The sequence below is a fragment of the Scomber japonicus genome, chromosome 19 (assembly GCF_027409825.1).
Source record: "Scomber japonicus isolate fScoJap1 chromosome 19, fScoJap1.pri, whole genome shotgun sequence".
In the NCBI taxonomy this organism is placed as follows: domain Eukaryota; kingdom Metazoa; phylum Chordata; class Actinopteri; order Scombriformes; family Scombridae; genus Scomber; species Scomber japonicus.
In genome coordinates, this window is record NC_070596.1 from 2,800,291 (window position 1) to 2,811,799 (window position 11,509).

Here is an 11,509-nt window from a genome sequence, read left to right on the forward strand (position 1 = left end):
GAAAGGAACACTTCATTTAGTCTATCAGCAGCTACATGGGAGAACTAGTTTCCACCTGACGAGGCTGATGAAACACTAGCTTCACATTTTTAACATCTTACATTTAAGACCCATATACACGTTTTTCAGGCGCTGCGCCTAAAAGCTAAATTGTGTCTTGTGTTGAGTTGCTGAGGCCCTCGTAAAATATTCAACAGCTTTTTTTTTTAATAAAGGAAGACTCAAAAGTGAATAAAAATAAAAAACACTATGGCCCGAAAAGAAAAAAACACATTGATTAGAGTAAAAGAGAGAGAGATGACAGAAAGTCTTCATGTCATCAAAGGGAGGGGGGGGCACCCTTCAGAAATTCATGCAATCCACTCGCATAAATACAATGCTCCAACTAAGAAAGAATCACATTTAAAACTCATTAAAACTATTATCCACCAATATAATAGATAATATTGTCAATCTAGATAGAGATTAATTATTTCATCTGATTCAACTGGAAGGCACATCCATAAGGCTTTAGAAAGTGTTGCAAAGCATTCTGCGTGGTTCTCTCCCAAATATTGAAGGAAAACAACAGGGTGATTATTGCTGCATCACAAACATGAAGAACTGGTCCGATGAACTGAACAAATATGACATCAAAGATATTCCATCATGAGAACAACGTGAACATTGTGCACGACTGCTTTTTTTTCTTCTTTTTTTTTTCTTGGAGCCTGAGAATAAAAATCAACTTGACGAAATATGAAATTTTATCATGAGGAAATTAGAATAAACTAGAGCTACGAGAGAAAAAACCTAGACATTTTGGAATAAATAGAAAGAAAGGAGCAGACTGGGCAACATTACAACCACCCCAACCCTGACATTCCTCCATCACTTTTAGGCCCTTCTCCATCTCAACCCATATCACTTCCTTCATCTTTATTCATATTACCAGCACTGTTTCCCTCAATGGCTGTGTTTTCTAACATCTCTGGAGTGTATGTGGTGCACCTTTAGGTTTTGGACTGGAATTGGGATGTGTATATATGTGGGTCTGCTCCCAGAGGCAGAAAGTGGATGTGAGACTTGGATGTTCTTCTCTTTGTGTGTCTAAGAGTAGAAGGTGAGGACGCTCTGATGGTTGCCGCGCACCAGCAGCATGGGCGGCAGGTCCTTAGACAACACTTCCAGCCAGGCCATGTAGAGAGCGCTGGACACCGCGCCCTTCCTGGCCAATGGCAGACTCCTGCACAGAGGAGAGGAGGAGGACAGAGAAAGAGGAGGACACAGAGAGAGAAGGAGGACACAGAGGAGAAGAGGAGGACACAGAGGAGAGGAGGAGGACACAGAGAAGAGGAGGAGGACACAGAGAGAGGAGGAGGACACAGAGAGGAGGAGGACAGAGAGGAGAGGAGGAGGACACAGAGAAGAGGAGGAGGACACAGAGAGAGGAGGAGGACACAGAGAGGAGGAGGACAGAGAGGAGAGGAGGAGGACACAGAGGAGAGGAGGAGGACAGAGAGGAGAGGAGGAGGACAGAGAGGAGAGGAGGAGGACACAGAGAGAGGAGGAGGACAGACATTAGTGAGCTTTATCCACACATCTGACACCACAACTCTACGGCTGAACATTAAAGACCATGTAAAGTGAATTCAGACTTTTTCTTCTAAAAACATTAAATAGGTCATAAATGTATTTCTAAACAAAGAGTAAAAAGCATTTCAACCATTTAGATTTGAATTGTGGAGCTAGGCTTCACAAACTGTGTTTCAAGATTTCTGTGTTCAGGATTTAGTGGGCGGGTCTGATAATCACTGTCGCGTTAGCATAAACCCGCCCCTGCTGCTGTAGAGGTATAAATACATTCAGCACACACTGCTACTACTACTACAGTATACAGTTTGCCAGTTAGTTGAGTTAGCCGCCGAGCTAGCCGCTAAGCTAGCAGCAGAAAGCTCTCACACATAGTGTCCATTTTTCGGGTAGAGGTGGTGACTTTGATTGACAGGTGACAATAGGGGGCAGGGTTTCAGCAGACTCGGTGGGCACTCCCACAGCGTTTGGTAGCAGAGAAAGAGGCTGATTTTTACACAACTTTGAAGCCTAATTTCATATATTTGGCGATTTTTTTAAATCATTCAAATTAGGCAGGGTGGTTAACAACACACTTGTCTGTGGTATGTCAAACTCAGAACACATATTTATTCTTACTTTACACAGACTTTAAGGTACCAGTGGTGAAAGAAGTATTAAGATCCTTTACTTAAGTACAAGTACTAGCACAGCAATGTAAAAATACTGTATACAAAATATGACTACAGTAAAAGTATTACAGTATTATGAGTGATGTAGTATGCAGTATTACAGTAAAAGTACTGCAGTATTATGAGTGATGTAGTATGCAGTATTACAGTAAAAGTACTGCAGTATTATGAGTGATGTAGTATGCAGTATTACAGTAAAAGTACTGCAGTATTATGAGTGATGTAGTATGCAGTATTACAGTAAAAGTAGTGATATATTATTATATATGACATTAGATTATTAATAGTGAAGCATCAGTGTTAGAGCAGCATGTTACTGTTGTCGCTGCTGGAGGTGGAGCTAGTTTACAGTACTTTATATACAGTTAGCTAGTTTATACTACTTTATATACAGTTAGCTAGTTTACTTTACTTTATATACAGTTAGCTAGTTTATACTACTTTATATACAGTTAGCTAGTTTACTTTACTTTATATACAGTTAGCTAGTTTATACTACTTTATATACAGTTAGCTAGTTTATACTACTTTATATACAGTTAGCTAGTTTACACTACTTTATATACAGTTAGCTAGTTTACACTACTTTATATACAGTTAGCTAGTTTACACTACTGTATATACAGTTAGCTCGTTTACATTACTTTATATACAGTTAGCTAGTTTAGTCCGGTGGTTCCCAACCTAGGGGTGGGGCCCCTCCAAAGGGTCAGCAGATAAATGTAAGGGCTGGTGGTCTCCTTCCATCTGAACAACTAAAGACTGTGATGGTTAGATTTTTGTTTTTTGTAAAGTTATGAATACGGTTAGAAACAAACATGTTGCTGATTGACTGTCTTACAAAAAACTTATTTTGAAGCCTGTTATTAAGCTTTTCATTTTACTCCATTAGTATTGTGTAATATTCATACAAACCTGCAACTGAGACACTTACTGTACTGAAGCTGCAGGAGTGTTGAAGGACTCAGCAGGTACAATCAATTACTTACAATGAAAAATACATTCAGTAGAAACAGTCCTGACTGAGACTATTACATTAACAAGACCACCTGTGGTCACACACACACACACAGAACAACAGCTTACATGACGATGAGGTTGGCTGTGTTCGAGTGCTCCTTCAGCAGCTCGTTGAGTCGGATCTGACGATTTGTCTGCAGAGGAAACAAACACACAAACATTCATGTATCAACTTACCAGATAATTATCAGAGGCTGCAAGTGTTAGCCCACACACACACACGCACACGCACACACGCACACACGCACACACACACACACACACACACACGGCTCTGCAGTGGATTAAAAGGGTGTTCACTCTGCACTGCCAGTTCTTTAGAAGATGTGATAATATGGAACTTTTTTCAACACTGATTAAATTGAAATGTATATATATATATATGTATATATATATATATATATATATATATATATATATATATATATATATATATATATATATATATATATATATATATATATATATATATATATATATATATATATATATATATATATATATATATATATATATATATATATATATATATATATATATATATATATATATATATATATATATATATATATATATATATATATATATATATGGAGAGAGAGAGATGGTTAGCAGTGAGTAGCAGTATGCTGACCTTGGCGCGGTACAGCTCCAGCTCGTTGTCAGTGATCCTCCAGGGTTCGCTGTCCTTCAGCCTCTCAGCTGCTTCCTGCTCCATGTCGTCTTCCTTCAGCCGATACGGCTCGATCATCTCCTCGAAGGCCGTCACACTGCACGACAACAGCAGCAGCAGCAGCACGGTTAATCATACAGGCCAGCTGGCAGCATCACAAAACCTCACAGAATAGTCAGACTATTTTTATACACAAATCATTCTAATGTGGGATAAAATTAATATGATAAACATCACTGTGGACCCATAATCAGATCATTATGAAGTCATGTGAGGAAACACTTTGGATGAACATCAAGGTTACAGGAAAAGCAGTCTTTGTAAAATGCAGCTGCCTTACAGTAACGTTACCATGACAACAGATGACCTGTTAGCCTGTCACTCGGAGAGGTAGCAAAGGCAGAGCATTGTGCAGCAAACCTGACTGCTGTTCATAGAGGAGCACGTCTGTATCTCATCACTCTATTCACATCTAATGTTTCACTTTTGATCATCATTTCCATACATTCCATGTTACCACTGTGACATTGCTACACTGAGTTCTGACAGGATAACAAACACCAGCATTCACATAACCACACTGAATGTAATTGTATATTTTCCTGAATAAAAAAACTTAAACACTAACAATGTAATTACTGATAGCAAATGCAAAAACTGAAACTCACATTGTAATAAGCTGGGATTACAGCAAATAAAACAACACTGTTTTTCTTACATACAGTAAATACATTTACTTCTGCAATCAGACCAATACTTTCATTTTCCTAATAATAATAATAATGATAATAATGATAATGATAATAATCTTATTTTGTGAGCCTCAGGTTATTACTCACAATCACAGCACACTAACAGACCACATGAGGGGGCCAGTGACTCACTCCTCCACTCAGCCATCTGTCATCATTTACTTCTACAGGCTGCTGACACAGGTCAAATATTAGACTTTACATGTATCTATATATATCTACATCTCTCTATCTGTCTATCTCAGATATAGATATGTAAATAAACAACATGTTTTTATGTTAGTTATGTTACACTGAAGGTGAAGTTATATATATATATATATATATAAATGTTTGTCCATTGAGGCTGTTCTGGGTCAAATGATCTCTGTATCTATTGACATGTGTTTTAGTGAAATGAATAGTTCATAGTTTTAATAAGGATTTCTTTTTATGATGTAGCAGTGAAGACTGATGGCTCTAATGGTTATACAATAAACCCCACACTTCCATAAAGTTATAAAATACATTTCCATCATTATTGCTATGTTATATTTTCATGTCTTAGGTCAAATAGGACATGATGAATTGGACTTTATGGTGAATTTACTCTGTGAGTCAGACTTGTTTACCTGGCTTTCATCAGCCACCTGTGTGTATTTGCAGAACTGACAGTAAGTGCTACATGTTCATTGGAGCATACATGATGAGTAAAAAGCTGCCTGAGCTTTACTCTTTGAACTTTTATTGAGGAGGACTTACTGTTCCTTCTTGGGCTTGGTGTTGATGTCTCCCAGCACGTTGATGTCAGAGAAGTCTATCCTGAACTTGCTGAGCAGAGTGGCCATCCTGCACAGGAAAAGCACAAACAAAGCTTTGACATCAATGTTGGAAAGCAGCTGCAAGACATTTTCAATCTGAGGAGCTGTGAACGGAGATAAGAGCTGAGAGCCATCCTGAAGCTGCTTTAAATAGCTGTGTTTGAACAGGGGGGTTAGGAGGGCTGAGGCAGGTGGGATGGACTTTACTCACACCACTGTGGCATTTCCTCTAGTTCAACTTCAAAGATCTCTCTCTCCTTTGTCGCTTTCTCTCTCTCTCTCTCTCTCTCTCTCTCTCTCCCTCCCTCCCTCCCTCCCTCTCTCCCTCTCCCTCTCCTATGGATTATAATATTCATATGACAAAGTGCTGAATCACAGGCTGTTTACATTTATTTCCCTCATCAGTCTGTGACATCACATCCATGTTCAATGCTATGAACACAAATTACATTACATTCAGCTCTACTGTTCTGTGCTCTGTGCCTCATATCACATATCCCAAAACATGAAGTAATCAGGCCAAAGCATCTGCATGAGACACTCATTGAGACTCACTCATTTCAGTACATAGCTGCTGTAAACTCACTGTGTTTGACAGGCACACACTGAGGTGTCACATATCTGTTCAAATGGTCACTTTGTGTTTTTGCAGTAAACAAACAAAGAGGATTTCAAAGTGCATGTGGAGCTTTGCGCTCGCACACAGAGATAAAAGCCTCACTGCTAGCACCAAGCTAATTTTATCCAACAATAGGAGGCAGCAGACAGCTGTAGGGGACAATGAGACAGACAGACAGATAGACAGACAGGTGGAGGAGGACAGCAGAGGGTGAAAAACTAATACTGTCATGATGCTTCAGCTATATACAGACACTGATAGAACTGCAAAAAATATATAATTAAATATGCTTATGGAACACACTGTATGTTTTAATCTTATATATCAGTCTCCTGTCTGAAAAGCAGGGGGAAACTGTTCGTCTGGTCTGATCACAATGAGGTTGCTACATAGGACCATCACATCTGTACAGACTAAAACCATCACATCTGTACAGACTAAAACCATCACATCTGTACAGAACCCTTTGTGACTGTGCATGGACGTACCAAGTGAATGATACACTATTCAACATAGTTCCAGCAAACAAGTCTCCCTAAAACCACAAAGTGTGTTTTATTTGAATCATATTTGTGTTAATATAGAAGTGTGACAGCTTTAGAGAAGATGTCAGATGTATTTATGAACTAAAGTCATGGGATGTGCCTTCTGGTTTTTATCGGTTTGCTGTTGGAACATGTTGGATAAGCGTTTATGCCAAAACTCCAGAATGAATATGTCATTGTCTTTTGTTCTAAGGGGAACATGTGGTGTCTTCTCCTCTGTGGCCTTAAATAATATTCCCCATCTTTAGATTCTTAAGAATTAAAGTTGCACACAAAATCACACCCTTCAAATGATGTCACTATGACTAATTAACCTTCAATCCACATATAACTCGTGCATAGTAATAATGTACTATACTGATTATTCAGTTCACTCATGACATTTTGCTTAATATGACTGAATATAAATGTGTAAATTAAGATTAACCAACTATAATGTGATCAATTCAATGAAACTATCATTATTCTGCAGTGGGAAACTTCACTATCCCAGTCAATAGATGGCAGTGTCGTCACATGGTGAGAAATGTAATGAAACATCCTATTAATTCAGTCACTTTATATTGTACAGTTTAAATGATGATTAAATATGTCATTCAGTTAACTAAGATTTAGGTCAGTGTCTGGAGATAAGTAGAACCTGTCTATGTTTAATGTTGATTTTGTCTTTTGTTCAGTTCAAACGAGCAAAAAGTCATTGAAATGCTTTTAGTCCACTCATTCATTTAGTTCCTTTGACAGCTAGTCTCCTCAGGATTTCTGGTTAACCTCCATGCTGTCAGATCTCTTTATGCCTCTGAGTGATGAGGTCATCTTTAGGGCTGTCAATCGTCCTCTACAATCCCATTCCAAATTCAGTCATTATTATTTTAAATATTCAAATTATGTTTGAATGTTTAATGCTCAGATTTAGTCTATTATTAATATGTACCATGTACTTATACACAGCTATACATATTCTGTCCACTAGAGGGCATCTCAACATTAACAAGAAACATGCTAAAGCTTTCAGCTCGCTGCTAAGTAATAACTAAGCTTAGGCACAAATGTCAACTTCAATGAGCATTTTTAATCTCAACACATTCCTCTTCTCATTGCTTTTATAGGCTCAATCAAACGTCAACATTTGTTATTTTTCCGTTTATTGTTAGAAATCAGCTGTAGTCCGCTTCACTTTCTGCCATTTCTGTTGTGACGTCATGTTAACATTCTAAACATGAGTCAAATTCAGAAAACGTCATTGTTCAGATGTGACAAAAGCATTTCGTTGTCACATGCAGGGAGGTCAAGACGAAAAGGACGACAATAGCTAACGTTAGCCAACACATTTATATTAAAATATTATATTATATTCAAATCCCGAAATTCGTTCCAACAGCCCTAGTCAGCTTTGGGACACACTCACCTCCTTGTTGTCTGTACTCAACTCTTTCTTAGAAATTTTAAAAAAGAAACAAAAAAGAACAAGGCTGAGCTCTTCTAATGAATCACCTTCCTTCCACACACACATTGGTTTCATTGCTGTATGAAATGAGAGGTGTAACTAGCTACAAACTAATCACTCACTGTAAACATTTAGTCACCTTTATCCTTCAAGCTGTCCTTCAATGCATCACAAGAGTTTCTTCAAAAACAGAGCTGGCAATGGACTTCATAACACATATATAACATGACATCACTTCATTGTAGTGGAGTCAGACATGTAAGTTATAATATCTGAAAATAACTAAAACACATTAAAGTGTGTCTATTGGTGGTATTGAGATAAATCAGTGTTCCAATGCAGTGTTACATCCTCATTACACTGTTTCAGTGTGTGTGTGCCAAACACATCTAAATGTGCCAGAGGAACAACAACACTGCCAATTTGTGATTTGATGACAGTGTAAAAAATGTAGCAGAATAAATGGCAGCAAAAATGTCTTTCTAAGGATTTAGAGAGGATTTTAAGGATGTATTCTTTTCATATACAAGCTGTGAATTTGCACCAACTTGAAGTCTGCATGCTGGCACTTATATGAATGAATCATATGAATCGTATGAATGTACATCATAACATAATGCACACTCATAAAACAGTCATGTGAGACACATTATACATGAATGAGCAACTTCTTACTTGTAATATGTGGGCAAACACAGCCTAAAATCTGTAGCTACAGACATACACTGTGTGTGTGTGTGTGTGTGTGTGTGTGTGTGTGTGTGTATGTCATGTTGTCAGCAGCAGCTGAGCAGAGGACTATGGTGCTGAAAGGAAAGCAGATGGTTGTACTGTCTTCATTGCTGTCTAGCTGGACACTGCTTTCATCTAACAAAGCTTTCTAATGTCTGTCTCATGTCCACTTCTATACACCAACATGTCATCATCTTGGAACATAATGCTAACACTCAGATAGCTTCAGCCTGGTCTCATCCAATGGCACAAGCCAGAAAAAAAGCTTTCTATGTTTAATGATTATTATTTTTATCTATAACTATTATCATTATTAGCAGTAGTAGGAGTTGTTGTAGCATATTTTACCATCAGGTGGTATATTAGAGTGGATAAAGTGAGCCACACATGTATCATATTGTAACACAGTATGATAGTGTGCAGCTGCTGGGAGGAGAAGCTGCAGGACTTACGCTCTGCGGTCGTGATCAATCCTGTTGATCTTTCCTCCAATGAACACACGGATCTTGCAGTCCTTCCACCTCTTCTTATTGGTCAGCAGGTACGGGATCAGCAGGGTCAAACCTGGACATCAGAAAGACATCAAACAGCTGCTCAACAGCTCTACACAGTGTTCTGTGATTTTAAGATGAAAGATGAAACATCTGCTGTGTCTCTAGTGGGGAAAATCTAACTTAAACATAGAGTGTGTGTGTGTGTGTGTGTGTGTGTGTGTGTGTGTGTGTGTGTGTGTGTGTGTGTGTGTGTGTGTGTGTGTGTGTGTGTGTGTGTGTGTGTGTGTGTGTGTGTGTGTGTGTGTGTGTGTGTGTGTGTGTGTGTGTGTGTGTGCACAGCAGGTTTTTGGCCACATTTTCTCCAATTTCCTATTCATGTAGTCCTGGTCAACTCTACTGACTGTTTAACATCCACATGAAGCCAGTTTGTTGTGCTTCCCACCTAAGAGCACTGCCAATAGTGTTTGAATGTGTGTAGCTTCAGAAACACTTTAGAAAAATGACTGAATGATTTAACCCTTACATAGTGTTCAGGTCAAATTTGACCCATTATGACATTTAACAGCTGTAAAAACACCTTGAATGAAAGTTTCCTAAAGTGACCCAAAATGAACAAATATACTTTTGTATAGATGCTACAAATGTTTGTCCATTGAGGCTGTTCTGGGTCAAATGATCTCTGTATCTATTGACATGTGTTTTAGTGAAATGAATAGTTCATAGTTTTAATAAGGATTTCTTTTTATGATGTAGCAGTGAAGACTGATGGCTCTAATGGTTATACAATAAACCCCACACTTCCATAAAGTTATAAAATACATTTCCATCATTATGTCTATGTTATATGTTCATGTCTTAGGTCAAATAGGACATGATATTGTGTGATAGGAGCTGTTTTTGGTGTAAAAGCTAAAAAATACACACTCTCTGCTGCATAGACACTTTTTATGAGGAACATACTGTGAGGGTTTAGAATATGAACACAATGTAAGGGGTTACAGTCAGGCGGCTCACATATATGCAGACAAATATGCAAAACTTAAAGAATATCATAGACGTCTTGGTAATTCATAATTTTAGCTGGAATGGTTATAAACAGAGTTCTAACTCTCAGCTCCCTTAGCAGCAGCTTAGAGCTGATCCAAACAACAGTTTAAGAGTATCAGTGTCTCTGCTGTCTGCAGTGAAGTGGCTGACATGATGACGATGATGATGATGAGACAGATCTGTAGTGTCACATGTCTAAATCACTTGTTAAACAGTCTTGAACACAAGTCACACCTCAGGACATGTTGTCATCTTTACACCTGCTGCTCTGACAGAAACCCAAAATCATTCAGCCCAGTCAACAATGTGTCATATGAACATACTGAGCCTGTCACTCACTGATCAACACAGCTCTAATACATTACATCTTTCTATCAAACTGAATTTTACTGTAAGCATGTCTGTGTCCATGTTTTTTTTAAATGTTTATCTGAAGTGTCCCTTTACAACTACCAGAATAAGGTTTATGGTCGCTATTATATATAATATTTTACACCATTTTTCCCCCCAATATAAATCCCATAATCTGCATGTAGCGATGTGATAATCTCATAATTCCTAGATGCCGGTTTTATAATTTCCAGAGTTACAACATCCTTATTTTAAAATGATGTAAAAAATCTGAATATGGAAGTCATCATGTATCCATCCATCCATCCATCTTCTTCCGCTTATCCGGGGTCGGGTCGCGGAGTCATCATGTAATCATGAGATATAGAGCACATCATTCAGGAAACAGCACTGAAGCTAACCAAAGCTTTCATACACTAACCAATCCATCACACACACACACACACACACACACACACACACACACACACACACACACACACACACACACACACACACACACACACACACACACACACACACACACACACACACACACACACACACACACACACACACACACACACACAATAAACTGATTTGAGCATCATTCTAGAGAAATGTTCAAATCAGTTTTGTGTGCCTGTAAGAAGTGTGTGTGTGTGTGTGTGTGTGTGTGTGTGTGTGTGTGTGTGTGTGTGTGTGTAAATAATGGATTGGTTTTGCCATACTTGGCCTAAGCTCTACCTCTGTCTATCCCACACATGCACTGTCACTCATTTAATTAGTGAGTGTATATACACACACGTC

The 11,509-nt window shown here is 38.3% G+C and overlaps 1 protein-coding gene across 2 annotated transcripts in view; it reads right to left on the bottom strand.

The window, feature by feature from the left end:
* Window positions 1-334: 334 nt before the first annotated feature.
* The window catches only part of slc12a2 (solute carrier family 12 member 2), a 74,527-nt gene continuing 63,352 nt past the window's right edge, over window positions 335-11,509 (bottom strand). For both annotated transcript variants that reach the window (XM_053339998.1, XM_053339999.1), the window contains 5 exons: window positions 9,281-9,392; window positions 5,430-5,516; window positions 3,898-4,033; window positions 3,330-3,397; window positions 335-1,225 (listed from right to left, as the gene is read on the bottom strand). In XM_053339998.1, coding sequence (XP_053195973.1) covers window positions 1,090-1,225; window positions 3,330-3,397; window positions 3,898-4,033; window positions 5,430-5,516; window positions 9,281-9,392 — 539 coding nt within the window. In that variant the 3' untranslated portion in view covers window positions 335-1,089. The remainder of the gene's footprint in view (window positions 1,226-3,329; window positions 3,398-3,897; window positions 4,034-5,429; window positions 5,517-9,280; window positions 9,393-11,509) is intronic.